Source organism: Chrysemys picta, chromosome 1 (genome assembly GCF_011386835.1).
Source record: "Chrysemys picta bellii isolate R12L10 chromosome 1, ASM1138683v2, whole genome shotgun sequence".
NCBI classification, from domain to species: Eukaryota; Metazoa; Chordata; order Testudines; family Emydidae; genus Chrysemys; species Chrysemys picta.
The window spans coordinates 154692108-154719886 of record NC_088791.1 but is presented as its reverse complement, the minus strand read 5'-3'; the positions used below and the strand labels follow the sequence as shown (position 1 = coordinate 154719886).

The window sequence follows — 27779 nt, the reverse complement described above, 5'->3', positions numbered from 1 at the left end:
GCTCTTTAGATCAGTGGCTCTCAACTTTTCCACACTCCTGTACCCCTTTCAGGAGTCTGATTTGTCTTGTGTACCCCCAAGTTTCACCTCACTGAAAAACTACTTGCTTACAAAATAAGACACAAAAATGCAAAAGTGTCATAGCACACTATTACTGAAAAATTGCTTACTTCCTCATTTTTACCAAATAAAAATTTGCTTACTTCCTCATTTTATAAAATAAATCAACTGGAATATAAATACTGTACTTACATTTCAGTGTATAGTAAGTATGTAGAGCAGTATAAACAAGTCATTGTCTGTATGAAATTTGAGTTTCTACGGACTTCACTAGAGCTTTTTACGTAGCCTGTTGTAAAACTAGGCAAATATCTAGATGAATTGATGTACCCCCTGAAGACATCTGTATACCTACAGCAGTATGTGTGCCCCTGGTTGAGAACCACTGCTTTAGATGGTCATTCAGCAGTGTTACTTGGGCCTATTGGGAGTACAACATTCAAATCCCAAGCAAGAGAACTGGCATAAAAAATGCCCTGGCCCTCTGTTCACTCTTGTCACCTTGTTGCTGTTTGTATCCTCCACCTACTTATGTTCATGCCTTTTTAACATTCCTCCTATGACTGGAATGACTTCCCTCTTCTTACACACCATGCATCCTTCCTTGCCTTCTCTCTCCAAATCCCTCCCCCTCACTTTGCTTTGCACCACTGACCTCCTTCTGCTCTAGGGCTGCCTGCTTCTCTCCTCTTACCATATTTCCAGCTACATTTTTAACAGACTATGCAGCTCACGTTACTTTCATAATATGCCCCTCAGGTCTCTGTCCTAATGGGCAATGTAAAAGGCTCTAGGGCCTGTTTTTCTGTCACTCTGTAGTCTGTGCTGTCATTTATGCTAAAACAAAGCAGGTGTGAAACGCTCCCACAAACAGAATAGTAACATTTTTACACCCACTTTGTATTGGTGCAAACACCAGCACAAGCAGCAGAGCCGCAGAGAGTCAGGAGCCTGATGTGTTATGTTTCTCCATGCACAAGGTGCAAGCAGATACTTCTGGCCTGAATTACTTATTGGAGGAGAACAGTAAAGTGTCCAGGATGAGAGAACTCAGTGCCTTCCTTTGTGGGGACTTTGTGCTCTGAACTGAACACAAAATGACCACCCTTCTCTTTATGCTGCAGAGCCCTTCAAGGTTCAAAGGTGATTGCAGAGAAAACAAAAAGTGTAAGAGTCACACAGCCAAATAAAGCAAGGGGTTTTAAGGGAAAAGAGTACAAGTTTCACGCTGAAATCCTCCTTTCTGCTTGGGTTAACCCTGCTAGCCCTACACACCTGCACATGAGGGGTGTTTCTCTCCTGATTAACCCCATCTGTAAATAATCTCCCTCCACCCTCACCTGACCTTTACAGGATGAAATGCAATTGAAAAGTTGTTCCTCAAAAGTGGGGCTCAGCAGGAATGTCTGCAACCCCACTCCCCCCACATCTTTTCCCTGACGGTGCCTGTGGTATGTCCCAGTTATCCAGTGCGTAAGGGTGTTTTGGGTGGTGGGGGAATGTTACAAGGGGTCGCAGACTGGAAAAAAATTAATACATTAAGAATCAAGCTAGGCCCCTGAGAGGTGCCTGTTAAGCACTGTTTTACCAAAGTGACTGCTCCCAGATTCTGACAGCAGCCCCACTTATTTCAGCCCACTTTGTGCACTGCTGTCATGTGAGAGTGCGCCTCTCATCATTGCTTTTCCACTCACCGCACGGTACCAGTGAGAGGCAAAGTACCTCTATCTGGGGAAGTGGGGGGGTGAGGGGATCCATCATCTGCTTTTTATAGGGTCCCTAAATTAATAAGCCTTTTTCACTTCTCTTTGATCAGCAGATGAAAGATAAAGGGTGTGAGGTAAAAATTTGGGGACTGTAGAGGAGCGGACTCACCCCTGTGGTGCCTCCTGCTGGTCGTCTCCGGAATTAGCTCTTCCAGCATCCTGGAGCACCCCCTGCAGGCCGGTGATCCACCTGTCCTCTGGCCCCTGTGTCCCTCCTGAACCCTGGTGCCCTTGTATCTGGGGTGCTGCCCCCGGCAGTACACCCCTCAGTACTAGGGTCTCCCCTCCCTGGGGAACCCCCACCCACTAGCCCTACCTTACCTATGGACGAATTTCACAATGCATGACAGAAAGGAGCCATGACCAAGACACACTGCAGTGCAGGGTCAAAGTGAAGGAGCTGCGGAACGCCTACCACAAGGCACGGGAGGCAAACCGCCGCTCTGGTGCTGTGCTCACGAGCTGCCGGTTCTACAGAGAGCTGGATGCAGTTCAGTAACGGTAACTTTCCCATTCCACTGTGCCTTCATGGGAGTGGGATGGGGGGAGCATTGATGCACACAGGCGAGCCATACAGGGGCCAGGGCGGAAGCCGCAGTCTTGGAGAAGACCCTCCCTTGATTCCCTGCTCACCCTCAGCAGCAAGATATCTTCCATAATGATCACATCCTGTGGAAAGTGTGGGGACAGGAATTATTATCAGCAGGGCGGCTCCAGGCACCAGCCCACCAAGCATGTGCTTGCCTAGGGCGGCAAAAAAGCCAGAGCCGGCCCTGATTATCAGGCCCTCCGTACAGTGCTGGCTCTTCCCAAGAGCCACGTGCCCAGTGTACAGCAGGGTCCGGCAAGAGTGATTTACTCTGCCCCTGCGGCTATTCACCATTTGGGTGTCTTGTGGCTCACATGTTTGCCTGTGGTCAGCCAGTTAGTGACAGGTGTGCGAGTACTGGCTGTGTTTTAAAACACTGAATCAGTGTTGTGTGTGTTGCAAACAATACTGCTTCTGTAAAATGTTGCGTTTAAATTTCACAGATAGGACCTTGGGAGCCCAGCCTCCCTCTTTGTTATCGGCGGCTGGATGGCTGCACAGAGTTAGAAAGTGGCCAAGAAGAACTAAGGAGGACTTTCTGCGTGATGTTATGATGCATCAGAGAAACAGGAATTGAAGGAGTGGTGGGACAGCAAGAAGAGGGACCGAAAGGAGAACACGGCACACCAGAATGAAGCCACGGAGAGGCTTAGTTATGGAGCACCAAGCAGACAAACTCTAGGCGATACTAGCGCTTCAAACCGAGCAGCTCCACACCCAGCCTCTTCTTCAGCCGCTGTCGCAAAACTCTTTCCCATGCCCCCCCCAGACACTGCCAACACACTCTTATCAACCTCCTGGCTCCAGTTTATACTCGCAGCATTCCACTCCTCCCCCTTCACAGTCCAGCAGTGCGGACTCCCACTACCCACTGCACTCAACACCCATCCCTCTGCAGTTTGGCCCTGCTGAAATACAGTACCCAGTGCATTGTACTCCAAAGGAGAAGGTTGGATATGATCTTGGACATACACAAATCTTCAGCCGTCCAGGGACCCCTCCTCTTCCTGGGACCTTCCCTTCCCCCATCCCCCTCACTGCTGCTGGGTTTTTTGTTTGATTCTCTCTTCCCGTTGTTGTCTTTTAATAAAAGAATTGTGTTGGTTTGAAAGCAATCTTTATTCTATTAACTGAAAGCAAAAAGACCCCTGCAAAGCAACATATAATTATGTTAAACCCACATATTGCATCATGTGCACCAATCACCTCCTAGCATTACAAGCACTGCACTCCCAAGCATATCAACAAATATTAGTAGCTTTTAGCTTCAAATTGCTGCCTCAAGGCATCCCTGATCCTTATTGCCCCACACTGCGCCCCTCTAATAGCCCTGGTCTCTGGCTGTTCGAACTCAGCCTCCAGGCACTGAGCCTCAGCGCTCCAGCCCTGAGTGAAGCTTTCATCCTTCCCTTCACAAATATTATGGAGCGTACAGCACGCGGCTATAAGCATAAGAAGATTGTCATTGGCCAGGTCCAGCTTCCTATAGAGCGGGCTTTCAAACAGCCAAAAGCACACTCAACAGTCATTCTGCACTTGCTCAGCCTATTGTTGCTGCTGTCAAGCTGCCCCATGTATGGCTTCATAAGCCATGGCATTAAGGAATAGGCGGGGCCTCCCAGGATCACAATGGGCATTTTGACTTCCCCTACGCTGATCTTCTGGTCTGGGAAAAAGTCCACTTCAAACGGAGCTGATCACAGACTGTGCATCTCTCAGACAATGTCTGATGATACTATAATAAACAGACAGTGGATCTAAAGTAACCCACGTTAAAAACCACAAAGGAGAACCCATACTTCAGCTAGGAGAACAGACAAGAGCTGGCTTGAGATTGGCAACGTGACAAGTCTGCATTCCATTTCAAAGAAATGATCCTGGTGTTGACTCTTTGCTGTAGTGCTATGGTAAAATCAGAATGTGAGCCCTCTAAGGACAACACAGGACTATTCAGTGCATGTGATTACACTGCTGTCAGGACTGTACTGTTGTCTGAAGAGATGCTGTCAGAGGAAATCATCACTACCCTCTCTCTCTGAGATTGTCTCCTCCCTTGGCTTCAGAAAGGGTCATCTCTGGTGTTCTTCCTCCCTCTCCAACTGCTTCCTCAGCATCTCCACTTGGGGCTCTTCCTCCTCCCTTTTGTTCTCTGTTGGTGACCCTCAGGGCTCAGTCCTTGGCCCTCTTCTTTTCTCCCCTCTGCACTACCCAGAGGTAACCTCATACAGTCTCCTGGCTTCAGTTACTACCTTTAGCAGAGAGGGCTCTCAAGTTTAACTCAGCGCCCTACCATCCCCCTCTTCGTCCAGACTCTTCTTGGATAATGCACACACCACCAGCTCAAGTTCAACCCCATGAAATCCAAATGCATCCCATTTCCTGCCAGACCTTTCCCTCTTCTTCCCCATTCCCTAGCCCAGCTGGTAACTCTACCAATCTCTGCATTGTCTCAGCATCACAATCAACTGCCCACTCCCATCCTTCTGGTTTCCCCACGTTCATGCTGTCAATAAATCCTCTCAATTTTCCCCTCTGCACAATGTCCAAATTCCATCCGCCCTCCTCCATCCAATTTATCCAGGCCCTGTTCCTCTCTCACCTTGACATCTACACCCTCCTCCTCGCTGGCCTCCCAGACGTACAGCTCTCCTCACCTCCTCTGTAAAAGAGCCCAAGCTCCTCCAGTGTAACAGATATGCCAGTCTCTGGTTGAGAAAAGACAAAGGCATCTCCATTCTCTGGGGTGCAGAAACAAGAGAAAACATAAGTCCCACCTCAATCATTTTGTGTTTTCGTTCCCAGGCCCTTTGTTTATGGGACAGTCTTTTTACAAGAAAAGAAAGAGTTCCAAAGCCCAGCAGACTCACTGCCTCTGAGCTCTCTGGTCTAACATCCTTGCTGTGAACTCCCTGGCTGGTTTGTGAGCTCCCAGGCCTCTCCCGGAAAAGATCAGCAGGTTCTGTAGCTCCTAAATGGCAGGTCAACAATGTGCACCTGCCATACGAATCCAGTTGTTTAATCCTGGTTGTCCTGGATAAACCCCTACAGTAAAAGCAAGGGTAGCAGGGTTTCTGTGTGTGTGTCAATGTGGGGTCGGATGCTGTTGATCCGGAAGGGTTCCTCCCTTGACCCCCTCCCCCACAGGATATGATCCCACCATACCCTTCAATCCACCCAAAGAATTTCCAGAAAATCATCTGCCTTGCCTGCCTCTATGTCCATGTCTAGCTCCTCTTCAAGTCCCCTGGGCTTCTGCATCAAATTCAAACTCCTTTTCCTTCATGAACAAGCCTCAGTACAACTTAGATCTTCCCTAACTCTCTTTCCACTCTGGTCTTTTAATGTGTCTCCAATCAACCACCCCCTTCCTGTCCCTCTCCCACTCTCTGAGATAATCATGTTATCTGCTCACATGCATTAGTGGTTTCTAGATTAATGGTAATCACTCGGGAAATAGACCTGAACAGCAGCGGGGGAAGCTCAGTGAAAACCTCTGCTCAATGCACTGTGGAGGTCTAAAAAGCAAACAAAATATTTAAATGTAGAAGGGATGGAATGGAAAATATTATAAAACAATGGTATGTCCTCCTATGCAGTACTGTGCTCAGTTCTGGTCCATGAGGATACAGCAGAATTAGAAATGGGACAGTGGCAGAGGCAAAAATGATTAGAGACTTATGTGTGAAGAAAGACTGGGACTGTTTACTTCAAAGAAGATGAGTAAGATGGAATGTAATAGAGTTACCTGTATACAAAATAACAAATGGTATGTTAAAGTACATTGAGTGTTTCTATTCACCTTCTCTCATATTACTAGAACAAGGGGCATTCAATTAAATTACATTTAAAACTAATAAGAAGAAACATTTGTTAATTTAACAGAGTTTACCCATGGACCTTATTGCCAAATGATTTTATTGAGGCCAATAGCTCAGGACTAGACCTTTTAAGTGTACTGAGAACATCCACAATAACATTGGGCAGGATAAAAAAAATTATAAGTGAGATAAACTGTCACGCTTCCAAACCTAAACTACCCCTCACTGACAGAGATTAGGAAGATTAGGGACAGGATAATCCATAATGTCCGTTATGGAATTTCTTGCACCTTCCTCTGAAGCAGTTAGTACCAGATACTGTCAGGATGGTGGACTAGATGGACCACTGAACTGATCTGTTATGGCATTCTTATCTAGCCAAGAAGTGTTAAAGTAACCACAAAAAATACAGCCCAAAGTCATGGGCCTGACAAAACACATGCCGGCCTCTCTGCTCAGTCTGCTTTTAGTTACAACTGTTACTCCCAGGAGGCAGCTGCCAAGCTGAGAAGGCTAAAGAACTTGTGTCCAAAGCTAAGTAAAATATAGAAGTCTTTCCCCCCATCACTACACATTCTCTCCTCTGAGGTCTGAGCAGGCCTCTTTGTTTAAGAGCAGGATTAAGGCCCTGATCCTAACAGGGACAGAGCACCTCCTGCGGAGCAATTATTAAAAGAGGTCTTTGTAGAGATGGTCCCTCTCTGACAGTAAGCCCAGGCTTGAAAAATATGCTTCATTTTTACTCAACTCTGAGCTCTGCCGTGGAGTTTATCTTCACACATCAGCACTGCGAGGAGAGCCAATGAACGGAAGGCAGAGCTGCTCAATCTGCTTCCTCAATGTTCGCTTTGGCTCTCAGCTCAGGAAACCTAGTGCTATGAAAAGGCACCTCCATCTCCCAGGAGCTAATCAGTCAGGAGCAGGCGGAGTTGGGGTGGAGGAGAGGTGGGGAAGTGGAAGAGGGAACAGAGACACTGGCTGGCAAGGACACGCTGTCACAGAGGGAAGCTCCCCACATCTGCAGCTGGGCTTACAACAGAATGGATGGAGCGAGCGAGCTGTGTGAGCGATGAAAGCAAAAGCTGACATGAATTGTGTTGGGAAGACTTTTTGTGCCTTCGTTCTGCTCACCGTCGCTGTGGCCATGGTAACAATGGGTAAGTTGGACTTCTCTTTGGGACCAAGCAGCTGCTATGGATAGAGGGAAGGGGAATGTGTTAGGATGTTTCCGTCACATAAATGCTGTACTTATCAGTGCTGCTTTAATTAAAGGACACAGTTGATTATGTATTGTTCCTGGCATCTTTGACCTGCTCTTCATCCACTACATCTGCCTGTGATCACCAGGCCTGTTGTCACTAGTAGGATGACCAGATGTCCCATTTTTAAAGGGACAGTCCCGTATTTAAGCCCTCCTGCAGATGTCCCGACTTTTTCTTATAAACGGGCAAATTGTCCCGTATTTTCTGTCTCACCCCGCCTCCCCATCAGTACTGGTGGGTCCTGCTGCTGGCTGGATCCCTGCTTCCCAGCTGCCTGCCCACCAGTGGTGAGTGGGGGGTCCAGTGGCTGACAATGGGGATGGGTGTGCAAGGCTGGCAGTGGGGCAAAGCTGCAGTGCATGGGGCCAGCTGCTCCCCGTGCTGGTCCGTCAGCGCAGTCCTCACTGTGTGCCGGCCCTCTTCCTTCAGGTCCCCTGCCCCCTGTCCCGTTTCTGGCCAGCACTGGCTGCACATTGTGTTGGCTGTTGAGTTGCAGGCAGATGCCAGGTGGCGGCCAGTTATGTATCACCTCTGCTGCCCACCCATTGGCCCTTTACGTGGTCCCCATCTCGCTGTCCTCTCCCTGCTTTGTCCCTTCACCCACACCAGCCCCGCTGCTCCTCCACTTCCCTCCCCCGTTCTCCCGGTGGGGCACATCCTGCTCTCAGCGCTGTGCAGAGAACCAGCCCCTGGTCGGAGCGCTGAGCTCATCAACAACCTGGCAGGCAGGCGCCTTCGTTCCCCCACTGCTTCTGGCTGAGCTGGTGCCCCAGGAAAGCCCAAGACTCTCCGGCCCAGGGAGCTGGCCAGGAGGAGCCGAGCCCTGCGTGTGCCAAAGGCCCACACAGCGCTGGCACGGGGAAGCCTCTCCGCGCCTCAGCTAAGCTCTGGAGTGGCGGGGGGGAGGAGAGGAAAGCGATTTCCAGCCTGTTCATACTCCGACCCTGCAGGCTCTACAGCAGCCCCCCAGGCAGGGTCTTACACCCTCTTTACCCACCCCCACCCACCTCCCAACCCTGGTTCTGCCCCCAGGGAGCGGGGGGCTGCTCCGTCCCCTAGGCACCCTCCCCTGCTGAGCCACTTCTCTGGCTGGGTTCGCTGAAGCCTCTGTAGCCAGGTTCTCTCTGAGCACTGGTGCACAATGCATCCTTAGGGCTTAACCCCTTCCTGCCTCGAGGGTAGCCAGGGAAAAGGAGGTGGCTGGGTTATGTTTGTGGCCAGCAGCAGCATGGATGTGTTAACTACTTTTCGACACTGTGCAGGCAGGAAGGGACAAGCTGCTTCTGGCCACAGGGGAGCGGGGAGGGGGGAGGAGATGAGCTGTCTATTGCAACAATACTCGCTGTGCATGAAGCATCTTTTAGCCATTTTGAACAGATTGTGAAGAGGTGTATTGTCAGCAACTAATCGGATAGAGACTCTTAGTTTCCCCTCGACGTTAGTGAGCTAATTTGAAAGTTATATTCCTATTTTTCCTTATACAAAGGTTCTCAGGCAAGAAATTCCATCAGATCTGATACTGAGCCCAGTCAAGAAAACAATTTAAGTGCTGGCAAGAAGCAAGATTTCCGGAGCTCACAAAGTCCAAATCTTCATAATGGCAATATACTTCCTGATCGAATGGCCATCGCTGAGTGGTTAGGAAAGAGAGGGTGGCCTGGTGCCGCACAGTACTGGCATAACTCAGAGCACTGAGACATCCATCACCCTGTGAAAGATTGGGAAGGAGAAGTTAACCCTATACTTGGGGTTGAATCCTCTCATCCTGCAAAAAAATCTCATTATTATTAATCATTATTTGTATTATGGTGCCATCTAGATGCCCCGGTCATGGAGCAGGGCCTCACCATGCTAGGCGCTGGACAAACACAGAACAAAGAGATGGTCCCTGCCCCAAGAAGTTTAAAATCAAAGTGAATAGTTCTGCATAGAGAATCTTCATGGGGTAAGAGAATGGGATCCGCAGGTTTTAAGGCTCTATGGGTAGGACTGCAGCCCATGGGCTGTAGCAGCATCAAGGCCTGCTGGACCCCCACTATACAAGGGACGGGTTTGGTTGGAGATCGACCTACCAGACTCCTCCATCCACTGGCATGTCACTAACTCACACCTAAAGCTGCCCAGCCCAGGGGTTGGTGATGCTGATGATTCAGCCATGAAAATAAGTTGTACTGGACTTCATATCCATTTTATATCCAGAATAGAAATTCTAAAAGGAGATGGGGGAAGGGCAGTTCCCTATTTGTTCTCTGCAATCGCAGGACAAATTTGCTCAACTTAGCAGTCATAAGATTTTTCTAACTGCCAGCTCCACAAATTTCACCTGGAATCTGAAAATGCAGCTGGGTTCTTTGTTCATCTTCCTCTACCATCGATAGTAAAGACTATTTCACTGAAACTTGACTGAGAGTTTTGTCAATGCTCAGTGAGGCATTATAGACCCCAGCTCGCTCTCCTGTGTCTGTATGGGCTTTGCAGGCCTAACAGGACTACAAACTCGTTCTTATCAGAGAAGTGACCTGATAAATATCAAATACAAACATTCAAATTTGGTTTTCCATAACATCAATGTAAATCTGGCATAACGCCACTAAAATCAAAGGACCTAATTCAGATTTACTCAAGTGTAGCAGGGCACAATTTGGCCTTGGGACGGTAGAAGAGGAAAGATACGTTGAATAGAAACTATTTTCAAAGTTGGACTGTTTTTCCAGGATAACTGCATCTACACTAGGGCTTACACTGGCATAGACCCAATCCTTAGCATACAGCTCCTGCAAGGATTTTCTGATTCTGCTGAGTTCCAGCTACTCCAAGATGGCAGTTTAACTCCCATTATGGCTGGAGCAGCAGGAAGTGGCTCAGAAACGTCTAACTTTTCCTGATTTGTGCTTACATCAAGGGCAGTTCAGAACAGGCAAACTGCTAATGTTACTCCTCCCCATCATTCATTTGCCTCACAATTGCAGCCAAAGCAAGAAGAAGAAAAAAATAAAGTTAACCCAGGAGCTCCTCCAGTATGGCTGTGCCCTGCATCTCAGTCAGGCTCCACTCCACAATAACATCTTTATACTGAAACTTGGCAGTGATTGCAGTAGGCAGCAGGTTCTACAGAGTATGGGAGCAGAGAGGTTAATCCTGTGGACTGGTGGCAAAACCGAAAGTCAGGTTATCGGTCACCGTTTAAAGCTATGGGATACAAGAAAATGGGTCTAGTACCTGCAGAAGTGGGATCTTACTATGGAATATTATATAATACTAGAGATGTTACCCCAGAGATCCAAGGTTATAATGACATTCTGGGTGACCTTTGCAAGTGTCCTTCTCTTCCTGCATCTTTTCTAGATGACAGAGTATCTAAAATAGCTGGTTCCAGCATTAATCTGAACTGTAGTAATGTTTCAATGGTGGATCTGGTATCAGTAGTATGGAAGATAAGACCAAGGACTGGAAATCACTGCCAACTGGTATACAGACGTGATCTGAACAAGACAAACAAAACAAACTGCAGTGAAAGAATGGATTGGAAATATAGTCCTGAAACTGATAGTGCACTTCAGATACGGCAAGTGACACTCACAGATGAGGGATGTTATAGCTGTGAAACTGCAACCAGCGATGGAACTTTCAATCAAACCTACACTCTGACTGTATTAAGTAAGTAACAGTTTCTGACGTTCTTAATTGTCTGCGCAATCAGATTCATGCCTGACACATAAACCTCCCCTCTTCTTAGAAAGTTGAGAATATAGGCTCAGAGAACTCCAAGAACTAAGGAGTTCAGGATGTCTGCTGGGTTAATCCCCTTATGTGAATTCCTTCTGGTCTCTTCTCACATCCAACTTCTTTACATTCTGGTCCTCCTTTCCCGCCACAAACCTTTCTCATGGTTTCTAGGGCTGGAAAGGTTGGCCATGAGCTATTTTTCTACCTGATCTTTGGCTATTTGGTAGAGGGGCTTCTGTACAAACACCTCCAGCCCAAGCCATCCCCCCAGGAAACTGCTTTTCAAACGTTAATTTAGGCCCAGATGCTGAAAAGTATTTAGACTCCCAACTTCCACTGATTTCAGTGGGTGTTAGGAGCCTAAATACCTTTGAGGATCTGAGCCTTCGTGCTTGTGAGAAATTCCAGCATGAAGTTCTGGAGATTGAAATCCTCTCTCCACAGAACATGTATAGCAAACAAGTCAATGCACCTTAAACCCTACTTAGTGAGGCCACTTTTAGGAATAATAATAGTTCAGTCCCCCCGTGTTCAATTGTTCTTTGGTCTCTCTTCTGAGACTGGATGCCCATTGGCGAGTGTAAACCAAGTCTGTTAGCACCAGGACTGAGGTCAGCTCAGTTCACCTACAGCAGATAGTAATGACTTTCAATTACTGCAAACCTGATCTGGTTTAGAACTGATGAGCTACAAGTAAAAGGCTAATAGAGCCTATTACCACCCCCCTGGGACATCCAGTTCCTCCTATCCTACCCCTGTAACATTTCTGCCTCAAGCATAAAGAGGCTATTTGCTAGGAACATCATTAGTGCATTAGCTTGTGCACAACAAAGGAGGATGACCGTGGTGACACACCTGACACGAGGGCAGTAACTAGATCAGAATACTGAAAGTTGCCCAGATAATTTTGGAAAGACTAGATTAAATGATATAACCATAAGAATTTACTACTGCAAAATTAACTAAAACAGAGGGGGAGAGCGAGACGAAGACACACCAGGGATAAGAAATATACGCACACCCCTGTGTTAACTACTACCGGGGATCAGCAGCAGATGACACAAAATGTAGACCAGAATCCAGAGCTGAACTTTTTGGATATGGGGTTTTGGATTCAGGCCCATTTCTACACAGCATCCCTGAGAAACTGACATGAGTGGGTGAGATTGTTAGGAGTCATGATGACGAGACAATGCAGTGGAACCTGGGTGATAGATGAGCTCCTGGTCCCAGCCATTCACTTTGTGGGGTGGAGCTGGGAAACTTGGTCAGTCAAAACAGTTGAAGGAAAGGGCCTACAGGAATGCACCTTTGCTTATTGTGGTTCCCAGCCATCCTCCTCTCGGCTGTTTTCCCTAATTCCCACTTTAGCCCTCAACATTCTCTGGTTCTGAAGTGATACAGGTTCTTTTCTTTTGTTTCTGTTCCAACTTGACAGCGGAGGGTGTGTGAGAGCTTATATGTCTCAAACTGAACCCGGATAAATTGCCATGTGAGGAGAGGGTACTTCATTTCCCCAAAGCTGTGTCTCGGGATATTATCTATGGTAGTCCAAATGGTACACTAAGGTTTTCACTCACCCTCTCATCCAAGGGATACCCCTATTTCAAGAGCTGTAAGGACTCTGCATTATCTATTTTGTCGTAGCAGGTGTTCGCTATTTATTGCAATACTATCTCCATGCCCATTCTCCTCTTTCTGCGATGTTCCTCTTGTATAGGAATGAGGAAAGTTACCATTCCACGTGCAGCAAACTAACTTCAACTCTTTCCCCTTTCTCCTGTCCTGCAGTCCCTCCTGTGGTGACCTTGACCTGTGACAGTAACGGGACCGCTGTGTGCAAGGCAGCTGCAGGGAAACCAGCTGCACAGGTCTCTTGGGACCCAAACGGAGATCCCAGGACCAAGCTTGAAAATCACACAAATGGGACAGTGACTGTGCTCAGTATATACAGCCCTAGAGAGACCAGTATAACCTGCCTGGTCTCTCATCCGGCTTGGAACACGAGCCAATCCAAGGAATGTCAATCAGGTAACAACACATCTCTTTTCTCTATTTAGTCTTCATTCATAACTGATAAACTATGTGCTCCTCTGTTCACCAGCTCCAACAAATATTAGTGAGACTGTTGAGGGTGTGGCAGGGGCCATGCGAATTCAGCCGACCATTCCAGTTTGCTTCATAAAATGTCTAGAGAGGGAAATCTATAAAAGTTGCAGAAATACTCTCTACAATTTAAGACTGAAGTGGGCCCTTTTTCTTATCTCCTTTCCATACAAATGTCTAACCTGGGGGACTGGGTCGGTTAGGAGACTGTTCGATGGCTATGGAGCCTTTCACGGTGACGTCACCAGGTCACATTTGGCCCAGCTTGGTAGTGACCAAGAGTCAGTGACATGTGTGATATCATGACTTGGGCCATGAAGACTCAACTATCCTACTCCCGCCCTGGAGGTGCTCCCTCTAGGCCAGGGTTGTGGTACTTTATTGGGAGTGGGGAGGCATTGATGGGACCTGAGTCACAACTGTCACTTGCTTGTATGGACAAGACGTTCAGCTGCAAGAGAAGCATAAATAAAATTTGTTGGGATGCAAATACGAATCCTGCCACCGGGATTGTGAAAGGAGAAGGGGAGGAGAGCACATTCTAGTGTCTGGACACCTTAAAATGGGTAACAGTCTCATAATCTGAACGGTAAATGGCTGTTATCTGGACTGTTTTATTTATATTCCTTGCTCTTTTGCTTTGAAGTCATATAGGAGATAGCTTGAATGGTGAGATATGCAGAATCCTTCAGAGCAACATGACCTAGTAGTTATAGTGCATGATTGGCCATTGGGAGATATGGGTTTCATTTCCAGATTGAAATCTCCAGGCATGACCTTTGACAAGTTATTTAACCTTTTTGCCTCAGTTTCCCCTTCTGTCAAGTGGGGATACTACTTATTTTACAGGCAGGCTGTGAGGTATAATTAATATTTAAAGCACCTTGTGATCCTCAGGTGGACACAATAAAGGAATTGATCAGTGAAGAAATAATTGAAATGGTGATTCTCCCTATTTAGAAAATCATGATTCTCTCTTATTAGAAAATGGAAACACATTTCTTCCATATTTCGCCATCTCTGTTGGTCTCCAGGGCATCTTCTTCATTCTGGCTTTCATTTTCCTCTGTAAGGTTCACCGTGGCAGGTATGTATGACATGTCACTAAGGAATCAGTTTGTCTAGAGCTGAGCGGAAATTTAAGGTGTTGTTTGATATGAGATCAGATGACATCCAAGCATCTCTGATTCTGTTACGTTCACACAGGATGTGGCATGATGCAGTACAAAGAGGCACAATGTATCTAAGGCCTTGGCTACACTTACCAGCTAGTTCGACGGCTGGAAATCGAAGTTCTGGGTTCGACTTATCGCGTCTAGTCTGGACGCGATAAGTCGAACCCGGAAGTGCTTGCCGTCGACTGCGGTACTCCAGCTCGGCGAGAGGAGTACCGCGGAGTCGACGGGGGAGCCTGCCTGCCGAGTGTGGACCAAGGTAAGTTCGAACTAAGGTACTTCGACTTCAGCTACGTTATTCACGTAGCTGAAGTTGCGTACCTTAGTTCGAATTAGGGGGGTAGTGTAGACCAAGCCTAAGTGAATGATACACTGGTGGAGGGGGTGGGCATGGGACACATAAGATGCCACCCCCTGTGTCCAGGGAAGCTTCCTGTTAGTATGGAGAGCTGGCAAAGTAAAAGCTGTTCTCTACGAACTACAGAATCTCTCAATCTGCTTCTTTGAGCCAGCACTTTGGGTGATCGGTTTCCCTACCAGACAGATGTCACCCAGCTCTGGAGAACGGAGCAGGACTGTCCTGTCAGAAGGTTAATAAAGCTGAATCAAGCAGCAGAATCTTTATTCCTTTGTTGCGCAAGGGATGCTGCTGGCTGGAGCTACTCTTCAGTTCCATCAGACCTTGCTTAAACGCGTCAGAAGGATGCAGTGCCAGGGTAAAACAGCAGGGAGCGTTGTATTTAAATATAGACAATTTGTAACTGGGACGTTCTTTTCCTGGTGTAGGTGGTATTCCAGGAGAACCCCTCACTCAACTCCTCTTCCCCCTAGTCCAAGCTCCAACTGCTTAGCCTCATGTCCTCCTCCTCCCTCAGAAGGGGATTAGTTCATGTAGTGTAAAGTTTGTTAGGATATAGATATTCAGGCCTGTCTGTAAAGGCCTATACTTTAAGAATGTAGGTGTATTCTTATCACTTAGCTAGTTATAGAGATATAAAAGAAAGAATCAAAATCACTGTCTGTCCGTGTAAGGGCCTTCTCGTACTGTGACAGTCTGAGGCTCTGTTCTTAGGCCTTTGGCTAAGCAGCAGAGGCAGCCATAAGCTGAGAAGTGAACGGTCACATCCTCACATTGCAAACCAGTCACATGGAAAGAAGGTGCTACGGGGCTGTTAGGAATACAATCCTGTCCTGCTATTCCTGTCACCTCCAGAGAAAGGGAAGAGCCTAGAAGATGTAAAAGGAAACTTAGTTTGATAGCATCCTGTCTGGCAAGAACTCACTTATCAATAGCTGGGATGTGAAATCCTCACTTCTGTATTGTTTTGTATGTTTATTTGCATGGTCTCTGTCTGGTTCTGTAATTGTTTCTGTCTGCTGTATAATTAATTTTGTTGGGTGTAAACCAATTAAGGTGGTGGGAAATAATTGGTTAAATAACCATGTTACAATGTGTTAGGATTGGTTAGTTAAATTTCAAAATGATTGGTTAAGGTATAGCTAAGCAGAACTCAAGTTTTACTATATAGTGAGCAGTCAATCAGGAAGTAAGGGGGGAGAATGGGAACAGGGAATGGGGGTGGGGAAATTGGAATCATGTTTTGCTAAGGGGGGAAGGGGAACAGGGGATGGCTCTGTGGTGTCAGAGCTGGGAATGGGGACACTGAGGAAGGAAACTGGAATCATGCTTGCTGGAAGTTCACCCCAATAAACATCAAATGCTTTGCGCCTTTGGACTTCGGGTATTGTTGCTCTCTGTTCATGCGAGTAGGACCAGGGAAGTGAGAGGGTGAAGGAATAAGCCCCCTAACAGCTTACTCAGGGCAAAGCTCTTATCCATCCAGAGGACCTTGCCTCCACTATTCTGCTCTCCCAAGGGGCTCGGGGCTCCCACAGGCAGGAGTAGGGTCTTCACAAATGTAGAGTCAGGAGATCAAAACATCAGAGTCAAGAGCCACCCAGTGAAGGATCTGAGAGATGACGTTTAGCCTCCTTCTTGATGACTTGAGGAAGAAGAGGTTCATTAGTTATGGATTACAGACTCTCTCAAAACCAGGGCCCTCCTGCTCCAAGATACGCGGTCTCAGTGGCCCAACCTAACAATGAAGGTAGAATTTGTTATACTGTTTTCTGTCTTTTTTTCCTCTTTTCCCTTCCACAGAATTTGTTGTTAATCCAAAATCCCTGAGACTGCTCCCACACACAACATGCAGGTAAGGAAGAGGATGTAAGTCAGATGTCAGTAAATCTGAGATGTGCTGCCAAAGTAACTGGGAACAGTGTTATATTTTAAGGGAAGCTTTTGGCTCTCCCTGCTTTCTGCAGGTGCAATTGTTCCACAAGCCGTTGCTTGACAAAAGCAGGACAGAGTCCGTCTGCACTCTGAATACCAAGAACATGGAACATGTAACATGCGCTGTAGTGCACTGCCACAGTCAAGACTCAAACCCAAAAAGCAGCAGCTCTGAGAATTCCCCCTGATCATGCCCCGAAGAGTGTGCTGAGTATAGCTGTGATACACCTAGTGGTTTTACAGCAAAGTGGTTGGAGGAGGGGGTTGTTTTGAAATTTTTTCTTATTGCTCTAAATTTAGGCATTTCTGCCCTCAGCGCTGCAACATCTAACTGATTGAGGAGCCCAAGTCTCATTTTCAAAAGGCATTTGGGCATTTAGGAGCCTAAATACGATTGATTGTTTTTGCTGCCACATCATGAAATCCTCATTAGCATAGATTGGAACTTAATCTTATTTTGCAGCTTTAACCTGGATTATTATTATTTGTTACTTGTTTGCAATAGAAGCTCTAGGCACCAACTGAGATCAGGGCCCCATTTTGCTCAGTATTGTACGAAGACATAGTGAGAGGCCGTCCCCAAAGATCTTATAGTCCAAATAGATAAGAGACAGAACATTGATGAGAAAACAGAGGTGAAGTAAATGTCTCCAGTTCACTCAGCAGGTCAGTGACAGAACCAGGCATCGATCCCAGTTTTGAGCCCCATTCCGTTGTGCTAGATACTAGACCAGGGCTCGGCAACCTACAGCATGCGTGCCAAACACGGCACGCGAGCCGATTTTGAGTGGCATGCAGCTCCCTGCCGTGGTCCCAGCCCCCAGCCCCACTCAGCGCCCCCACCCACCACTCTCCCCTGTGGGGGCAGGAGACAGAAGCTTGGTTCTGCAGCAGCCAAGCTTCCCCTCTCCCCCGCTTCTTCACCCAGTGTGGTGCTTTCCGGCCCCTTCTCTTCTCCTTCCCTGGCCAATCAGCTGATGGCCCTAGCAAGGGGGAGGGGGAAGAACGGCAGCATGCACACAGCTCTGTAGGGGATGCAGAGAGAGGTAGGGATGGAGCCTGGGGGAAGGGGGTGGAACAGGGCATATCCCTTCCAGCCCCACGAGCCGAGCACCCCATCCCTCTGCCCTGCACCCCCACAGCCCCATCCCTTTGCCCTGAACCCCCCCACACTCAGCCTTCTGCCCTGCACCCCCATATCCCCAGCTGTCTACCCTGAACCCCCCACACCCCAACACACACCCAGCCTTCTGCCCTGCACCCCCCACACTCCCACAGCCCTGAACCCCCCACCCCAACACACACCCAGCCGTCTGCCCTGAACCCCCCACACCCCAACACACACCCAGCCTTCTGCCCTGCACCCCCACACTCCCGCAGCCCTGAACCCCCCCACCCCAACACACACCCATCCTTCTGCCCTGCACCCCCACAGCTCCATCCCGCTGCCCTGAACCCCCCCACACACACTCAGCCTTCTGCCATGAACCCCCCTGACCCCCCACACACCCAGCCTTCTGCCCTGCACCCCCCCACACCCCCAGCCCTCTGCCCTGAACGCCCCCCACTCCAACACACACCCAGCCTTCTGCCCTGCACCCCCCACAGCCCACAGCCCTCTGCCCTGACCCCTGAAACACCCCGCCCCCCCCCGCCCCAGGTCTGGGGTCCCAGCCGCAGGCCCTGATCAGCCCTCTGCCGGCCTAGGTGAACAGAACCCCAGGCTGGAAGCGGGCTGAACAGGCTGGTGGTGTAAGATCAGCATTTTAATTTAATTTTAAATGACGCTTCTTAAACATTTTGAAAACCTTGTTTACTTTACATACAATAGTTTAGTTATATAATATAGACTTATAGAAAGGGACCTTCTAAAACCGTTGAAATGTATTACCGGCACATGAAACCTTAAATTAGAGTGAATAAATGAAGACTCGGCACACCACTTCTGAAAGGTTGCTGACCCCTATTCTAGACCATGCTGCCTCTTGATAGCTCTATCTGTAAGGCAGACATACCATCAACTGTTTCCATAGCATCAGCCTGTGATCATTCAGATATCCGTGGAGCCCTGCTCCCTCTGTTTCTTACATTTAGGGGAGGGGAAAGATGTTGCTCAGTTCACACTTCTTAAGAGTCCAGAAAGAACTTTATTTCCAAACAGTCCCGGTGCTCATGGTTATTGCCTTTGATTTACTAGTGTTGGAGAATAACAGAGTTTTTACTTTTTTGGTTGGGTACAGCAAAGTTAGATACTTTATTTTTTTAAGCAATTTCATAGAGGGAGAGAGTGCACTAGGACACAGGGTCTTTTTTTTAGGCAGGTTTTTTTTTAGGTAAACAATTACAGCAAGCATTTATACCTTTTGTTACAGACAATAATAAGCAACAGCTACATTTGTTTATACATAGGTCATTTTGATATTTTATTTTTTTTTACTTATTTAGACTTTAGTTTACCATGTTGGCTACACATGATTTACACAAGGTTGCAACAATTTTTTACACATTTTTTTTTATTTGCTTTACACAATTTTTGCTTTTACAAGTTTTGCGTTATTAAGGTTCCAGTTAGCCTGACTCTTGCTAACAAAGACTGTTTGCATTTGAAATTCCCTTCCAATTCCTGTTAGGCCTTGCTTTGCTTCCACACTAGGATAGTAATGAGCAGCAGGAGTTGGAGCCCTACGCCAGCTACGTGCAGAAGGAAAACATGATCTACAACAAAATGTGTGAAGTGACAGTGAGTGAAGAACTCCCACCAGGGCTCGAGTCAGCAATGTGAGAATCCAGCTGTGCCCGACTCACCACCTGTGTGAAGAAGGGGAACAGGTTGCAGGGATGATTGTTGATACTGGATTCCTTCCAGAAGAGGATCTCCATCACCAAACACTTCCTCATGGGATTCTGGGAAGCAAGGATCTGCATAGCCACTGGGTGCCTCCAAACATATCTGCCTGCTGATCAATTCCTCTTGTTTCCTCTTTCCCTTTTTGTCCCCATCCTGGGAATTGAGTAGCACTGTGAAGGCCAGAGTGACCTGCTGCCATTGGTTTCACCATGGACAGCTCTTGTGCTCACAGGTCCCCACTGGCTGCCCTGACTTCAGCAATCCAAACATCTGACATTCACTTTTAGGCATTAGTTCTGTGTCACTTTGGGAGGGGGAGGACGAGGGAAACACCCACTGACCAACTGCAAGTCTACTGTAATAGTAAGGGCATTGGTCATAGATGATAGATCACATGGGATGGAAGATCAACAGAGTATCTCCTTATCCTCCCAATCCTGAGAAGAAACACTCTCTATTGAGTAGGTCCATTGGGTAGGAGGATGGTTCACACGCTGAATAACTTGTCAGGTCTCCCACTGAACACAAAATGTTTTCCAAACATTCTTACAAGTCATTCTGATGAGTCTTCCCCTGGTGGAATCTCCTCCTTCAGGGAGCACAGGCATTAACATACTGCAATAGCATAATGGTCCAGCCACTCCATTAATCTGTTTCTAACAATGGCCAATGCCAAATGTTTTAGGAAAAGACGCAAAAAAACAATAATGCGTCAACTGGGATTATGCAAAAATGGACCAAGCCAGGGTAATTTCTTCCTGGTCTCAGCTGGTACTCAGTTTATCTTGAAGCATAAGGCTTGCTGGCCCTTGTAATATTTATTTTAGCTAGTATTAATTGCAGAGGGTGGTTTCAATTATCGTATATACTCATTCAAAAGCCATATTTTTTTCATAAAAAAGGGAAGCACCAGAGACGGGGGTCGGCTTATGAACGGGTATAGAGAGGGAGAGGTGGGACACAGCCCCTCCCCCAACAGAGGGAGCAAGGAGAGGCAGCACAGGCAGCACAGTCAGAAGGGAAGAGGCGGTGCCAGAGTCTCTCCGCTTCTGGCCACGCTGCTCTCCCCCCAGCCTCCGAAGCAGCTGCAGCTCTGGGGCTGGCAGGCTGCAGCCGTGCCGCTCGGCCCCGCCCCCCACAGCAGGCTGTGGCCGCCCGCCCGGTCTGGCCTGCTGGAGCACGTTGCAGCCATGCTGCCGAGCCTGCTGGAGCAGCTCCAACCAGGCCAGAGACATCCTCCCCTGGCCCTCCCCAGATAAGGTGGGAAGGGATGGGATGGGGAGAGTGTGGGAGTCGCAGGCTAGGGGTGGGGTCATTGCGGGTGTCACAGGGGTTACTCCCATGACCCCCAGTTTCTCCCCCACAAAATAATTCCCCACCAGTTGCTGTCCTGGCCCGTCAGGGTAAGCAGCTGGCACTGGGACACTTTGTTTACTTAGGTTTACCTCCGTGCCTGCGGACGCTCAAGGTAGACAAACCATCTCGGCCCGCCAGCAGCTTATCCTCCTGGCCCGGGAGCCAAAGTTTGCTGACCCCTGAATTATAGGGTCAGCTTATGAACGGGTCATAAAAATTTTCCATTTTTACTTATCCATCTTGGGGGGGTCAGCTTATAAACGAACCGGCTTATGATCGAGTATATACGGTATATACTGAAACCCAGCTATTTTGTCTAAGTATAATTGCAGCACCAGGTTAATTTACCTCATATAAAAATGAGTTTATCCATTTCAAATGTGTTATCTTTTAATTTCATCAACGTGCCTCTTTTCCATGTGTTATGGACAGAGGTAAATAGGACAAGACAGTTGTCCTCTGCCAGCGTTTCTCAACCTTATTGGGTGGGTGAGCCCTTATTTGAAGTCAAAAAATTTCATGACCTCCTTACTTTACTATAACAGTAAGAATAAAAAAATGTATTAATGCTAAGCCTGTATGATGTGTTTGTGTGTACTTATTGAGAGGTTGACAGAGGCCACCTGACCTTGAAAGGTAAGGGTGTGCAGGCCATGGGGATGGGGGGGTCGGATTTTCTTTGCTTTTGACCAGACATGGGAAACTATGGGCCACGGGCCACATCCGGCCCGTGGAACCGTCCTGCCCAGCCTTGTCCCCGGCACCTGAGCTCCTGGCCCCTACCCCGCTGTCCTCCCTCCCCTGCAGCCACGCTGCCGTGCGGGCTGCGCTCTGGCCTGCCATTCCTGCTGGGTAGTGTGGGGAGTGCAGCTGGTCTGGCTGGGTGTCGTGGCTGCAAGCTCCTGCTGCTGGTAAGGGGGCGGGGAGCGGGGGGGTTGGGTAAGGGAGCGTGGGGTTCTGGGGGGCAGTCAGGGAGGAGGGGGTGGTTGGATGGGGCAGAGGTTCTGGGGGGTGGTCAGGGGATGGGGAACAGGGAGGGTTGAGAGTGGGAGTCCCGGGGGGCCTGTCATGGGGCGGGGATGTGGATAGGGGTCAGGAGGGCAGTCAGGGAACAGGGAGGGTTGAATAAGGGGGTGGGATTCCAGGGGGCAGTTAGGAGCGGGGAGTTCCAGGAGGGAGTGGTCAGGGGACGAGAAGCAGAGGGCGGGTGGATAGGGGGTCGGAGTCCCAGGGGGGCTGTTGGGGGCGGGGGTGTGGATAGGGGTCAGGGCAGTCAGCGGACAGGGAGCAGGGGGGTTAGATAGGGGGCAGGGGTCCCAGGAGGGGGCAGTCAGGGGACAAGGAACAAGGGGGCATTGGATGGGTCGGGGTTTCTGAGCGGGGCAGTCAGGGGGCGGAAAGTGGGAGGGGGCAGAGGCCAGGCTGTTTGGGGAGGCACAGCCTTCCCTACCCAGCCCTCCAAACACTTGCGCAACCCTGATGTGGCCCTTGGGCCAAAAAGTTTGCCCACCCCTGCTTTAGACTGTAATACAATTTTCCACATCTTATGATCCCCCGATAGCCTTTAGTGACCCTCCTTGTTGAGAGAAACACGGCTCTCTATTGGTCTCCTTTCCAAGCTGCTGTAAATAGCCCTTGATGCAAACCTTTCCTCCTATGGAAGAGCTACCCCACTCCTCAATCTCTGTCCGCTGTCCCAGATGTTGTAGGAGCAGCAGTGATCTGTATGCTATGTATAACCTGTATGTTCAAAAGGTCTGTTACACCTCCCCCCACTTTTGTCTCTTCTCCCTCTTTGAATAGCTGTGAAGTGGCTTTCCCCCTCCCCCTCCCCCTCCCTCCTGGAATGCTTGTGGGATGTATGGGCTGCTTGAACAGCTGGAAAATCAGAAAAGCTCCCAGATAGACAAGATGTCTGGGAGTCTAATTAGGCAGCACTCACACACCCAATGCATGGACACTGTCCGAGGTGGAGTGTGCCCAACCAAACGCGGCCAGGACATCTCTAGTCGCAGGCCATGAGGAACAGGTCCTTAAAAGGGGAAGGGGCCATGTGCTCAGCAGTGCACTCACAATCTCGTACCTCCCGTAAAGGCCCTTCGTCCGGACCTCCTGGCCAGTGGTTCACGGCGTTGCATTTCATCATGCCTCAGGAAGACTTACCTTACCATCGCTGCACTGTGGGACACTTACCTTGAAGGATCTTGACATCTCCAGTGCCAATTTAAAGGGCTCCACTGCAGTAGCGGCGGCTGGAGCCCCAGGCCCTTTAAATCTCCCCCGAGCCCTGGGGCTCCCAGCCGCCTCTGCAAATGGTAGCTCCAGCGGTAATTTAAAGGGCATCCGGTGGAGCGCAGGTCCACTGCTCTATCTCGGCGTTTACCTTTCCGTCACGCATCCTTCTCCGCTGGAGAACTGGCAGGATTTGGAGGCCAGGGTGGGTGAGCGGCTACGGAGATGGACAGGACTGCTCCGGTGTCTCTCCCTGTGAGGGAGGGCACTGGTGCTGAACCAGCTCGTCCTGTCCATGCTCTGGCACCAGCTCAACACCCTGAGCCTAGCCCCGGGGATCCTGGCCAGGCTCCAGAGGACAGCTCTGGAGTTTTTCTGGCCAGGGCTTCACTGGCTCACTCTTCCGTGAGACCTCTCTGAGCTGCAGGTCTTCTACCAGGACCTCCTCCAACCTGGAAGCTCTTTTCGGTGACCAGGTCCATTGTGGCCACCGAGGGAGTGGACCTCCTCGTGGAGCCCCTGCTACACAACCCTGATCTCCGTGTGCAGGCGGCGGAGTCTCCCTCAGTGCTTAGACCTGCTGTGGGACAGTGTTTCTGTGGAGGAGACAGCCCAGTCTGCACTAGCAGGGAGGTTCCCCCACTGAAAGCGCAGCTGAAATCACTGAGAGCTGGTGGAGCCTCAAGAGACCAACGTGCAGAGGTCACAGTGGCAGGTGGCAGCAGAAGGTGACGGCGCAGGGCCATTGGCAACAGCGATGGAGTGAACAGTGGCACAACAAACAGCAGTGGCCAGAGCAAACAGTGAGCAGCTGGAGGAATGAGCAAAGTGCCTTCTTGCCCCCCACCTGGGAGGTGAACTCATGTGAAATCAACTCTGAGTCTCCATTGACCAAGGACAACACCGGTGAGTGGGGTGCAGTGGAGGGAAAATTGAGGGGCACGTTAAATAAACATTTGTTTGTTGGACTATATTTTAGTGACTTTGCTCCAGAATGCTAGATTTGTGACTGGGAATGGAAACTTATATATATATGTTCCCTTGAAGGCCAAGATTTTTAAAATGCATTATTTGCCAAGGTTGTTATCTCACATCGTTGCTATCTTGAGAGATCATTATTTTGGGGTGTTTCTGTACTAAATTTTATTATAATTCATTTTTACATAAGAATGGCCATACTGGGTCAGACCAATGGTCCAACTAGCCCAGTATCCTGTCTTTCAACAGTGGTCAAGGCCAGGTGCTTCAGAGGCAATGAACAGAACAGAGAATCATCAAGTGATCCATCTCCTGTTGCTCATTCCCAGCTTCTGGTATACAGGCTAGGGACACTCAGAGCATGGTGTTGCATCCCTCCCCATCCTGGCTAATAGCCACTGATGGACCTATTTGTCAGGAATTATCTAGTTCTTTTTTTAATCCTGTTATAGTTTTGGTCTTCACAGCATCACCTGGCAAAGAGTTCCACAGGTTGACTTTATGTAGTGTGAAGAAGTACTTCCTTTTGTTTTTGTTTTTTTAAAGCCTGCTGCCTATTAATTGCATTGGGTGACTGCTAGTTCTTGTGTTATGTGAAGGATTAAATAACATTTCCTTATTCACTTTCTTCACACCAGTCAAGATTTTATAGACGTCTAACATATCCCCCCTTAGTCATCTCTTTTCTAAGTTGAAAATTCCCAGTCATTTAAATCTCTCCTCCTGTTTCATACCCCTAATAATTTTAGTTGCGCATCTCTGAACCTTTTCGATTTCCAATATAGTTTTTTTGGGATGTGGTGACCAGATCTGCACACAGTATTCAAGGTGTGCACATACCATGCATTTATATAGAGGCAATATGATATTTTCTGTCTTACTATCTATCCCTTTCTTAATGATTCCCAACATTCTGTTTGCTTTTTTGACTGCCGCTGCACATTGAGTGGATGTTTTCAGGGAACCTTCAATGGAGTGTTAACAGCTAATTTAGACCCCATCATTTTGTATGTATAGTTGGGAGTATGTTTTCCAATGTGCATGACTTTGCATTTATCAGCACTGAATTTTATCTGCCATTTTGTTGCCCAGTCACCCAGTTTTGTGAGATCCCTTTGTAACTCTTCGCAGTCTGCTTTGGACTTAACTGTCTTGAATAGTTTTGTATCATTTGCAGATTTTGCCACCTCATTGTTTACCCATTTTCAAAAATCTGAATCAAATGAGAAGCTCTTACCAGATCTAGACTACTTTTTTATAAATATGTGTGTAAGCAGAGTCAGGATGAGCTCTACCCTGACATCTGGTGGTGAATTATGGCGAGTGTGGAAAAGAACTCCAGGGGCTGATCTTGTTTGCATAGGCACACCCACCTGCCTGGCATGAGACAACAGCAACTCAAAGTGGTTGGCTGGTGTGGGATCCCCAGTTTTCTCTGTTATTGGGGCAGGAAGAATAAAGTTTTGTTACCCTGATTCTGTAAATCAAGGCCAGTGGAACTGTTGTATGACAGAAGGACTAAGTGAGTCCTTCACCATTACCTAAGTAGCACTTGCTTGACAAGGGGCATGGGTTACAAAACCCAGTGAAGTGAGAGAGGATGGGGGTAGGTATTTGTACCTGATGGTAACACTCACCACCACCGGGTTTGGGACACCAATTGCACTACCTCCTCTCTCCACTGTTGAATGTAAGAGCTAACTTTGATTCCATTAGGAATCTAGTTACAGGCTGCTGAGCTGCATTCACTTTGGGCCAATGATGCACTAGCATTGGGGCTCCCCTACTATGAGCTGAAATTGATAAGAGTTGAAATCACAAAAGAGCTAGAGTTATTAAGAGCTGAGATCACTGAGTGCTGTGTTAACTAGTGGGGGAGCCCAAAGTTATATTGCTAAGCAGCTGGTGGAGCAATTTGTGGGGATGACTGGAGGAGCAGCGAGTGGTGCAGAGCCTTGCGGGGCTGGTTGGAGCGGCCCAAGGAACGGCGAGTGGAGCTGTTTGTGGGGATGGCTGGAGCGGCTCACAGGTCGGTGAGCGGAGCAGCTTGTAGAGCGGAGCAGTTTGTGGGAGGGCAGGAAGTGGACTGGCTCATGGTGAAGCCTGTGGCGGAACCCACGGAGAGACGGCCAGCCAGCCTCGGATCACGTAAGGTGCCCCTTAACACCCTGTGTGCCCCACTCCCTTTTACTCTGGGCTGCACTGACCAGGGACAGAGACTTTGGGGTCTGTTGGACTTTTGGGACTTTGGGTGGTTGCTGGACCCAAGAGACTTTGGAGGTGTTGGACTTTGGGGACTCTAGGTGATTTTTGGGTTGCTGGATTCAAGAACCAAAGAGAAAGGACACAGCCCAATTTGCTGGGGTGAGTTTTTTTGCTCATGGTTTGTGTTATGAATCCTGTTTGTGGTGTTTTTCCAATTTAATGCTGATGTCGTTTACCTCATGTAATCCATTTTCTGTTACACTCAGACTCCGTGCTTGCGAGAGGGGAAGTATTGCCTCTTAGAGGCACCCAGGGGGTGGTATGTAATTGTCCCAGGTCACTGGGTGGGGGGTCGAGCCGGTTTTGCATTGCGTTATTGAAATGGAACCCCTAGATACTGAACCCGGCCCTTGTTGCTGCCAACTTAGATGGGCAGAAGGGTTACATGTGGATAAATGGAAAGCCTTCTGTAGCACTTTACTCCAGAATATAAGAAGAACTAAGAATTCGTAAGTATCAAGTGTTGCCAGAATACCCTTTGCCTCAGTGACCTGTTTAGGAATACAGTTTTTTATCTCACCGTCCACAATTCTTTTCAGGGCAATTACTAGTGCTGGTAAATTTTGCAAGACTGCCTCTACTACTGACTTTCTATATGCCCATCTGGTATCACAAAGTTTCTTTAGGGTTAACGTGAAAGATTCGATAAAATTGCATTGTTCTTCTATTAGTATTGAAAGATGAGGTAAACTGCCAGAAAAAAAAGTATACAGACTTTCTAGAGTTCCAAAAAACAACCAAGTTTGAATATTGGAGCTTAATGCATCAATCAGAATTAAATTAAAATTATGTGCACTGCAGTGCGTAAAGAGTGCATTTGGAGCAATTTCTCATATCCTAGTTTGGAGACCTGTTTTTTCACCCGACATGGTGCTTGCTCCATTGTAAGACTGACCGTAACACATAGTTATTGACAGCCCCAAGTTTTTGATTGCTGAAAGAAGAATGTTGAAAAAATCTTCAGGACTTGCTCCAGGTAATTCGCTGAATTGTACAAATCGTTCCACTGCATCACCGTTTACTGTTACATATCGTAAGGATAAAGAAAATTGATCAGTTCTGCTGATATCAATAGTAGAGTCAACAATTACGGCCAAGTATTTAGCTACTTTGATTTCAGCTACTATCTTTGATAGAAGCTTGGCTGATAAGGACTGTATCAGATCATTTTGTATGTCTGGACTGAGATATGTTGCATTTCGATCACTCAGTAATAAATGTTGTTCCAGTAATATATCATTTTTAGCCAACAGCTTAATAAGTTCCAAAAAATGGCCTTCATTTGTACTTGGGGAACCTAAACCT

General features: G+C 48.0%; 2 protein-coding genes across 2 annotated transcripts in view; both read left to right on the top strand.

Annotated features, from left to right (window-relative positions):
* Positions 1-19585, top strand: part of LOC135976669 (cell surface glycoprotein CD200 receptor 1-B-like) — a 35920-nt gene extending 16335 nt beyond the window's left edge. Inside the window, exons 3-7 of the mRNA XM_065573620.1 lie at positions 10841-11152; positions 13013-13252; positions 14312-14414; positions 16664-16715; positions 19449-19585. Of these exons, the coding sequence (XP_065429692.1) occupies positions 10841-11152; positions 13013-13252; positions 14312-14414; positions 16664-16676 (668 nt within the window). The 3' untranslated portion in view covers positions 16677-16715; positions 19449-19585. The remainder of the gene's footprint in view (positions 1-10840; positions 11153-13012; positions 13253-14311; positions 14415-16663; positions 16716-19448) is intronic.
* The window catches only part of LOC112061697 (cell surface glycoprotein CD200 receptor 1-A-like), a 61934-nt gene continuing 40970 nt past the window's right edge, over positions 6816-27779 (top strand). Inside the window, exon 1 of the mRNA XM_065573633.1 lies at positions 6816-7390. Within this exon, the coding sequence (XP_065429705.1) occupies positions 7303-7390 (88 nt within the window). The 5' untranslated portion in view covers positions 6816-7302. The remainder of the gene's footprint in view (positions 7391-27779) is intronic.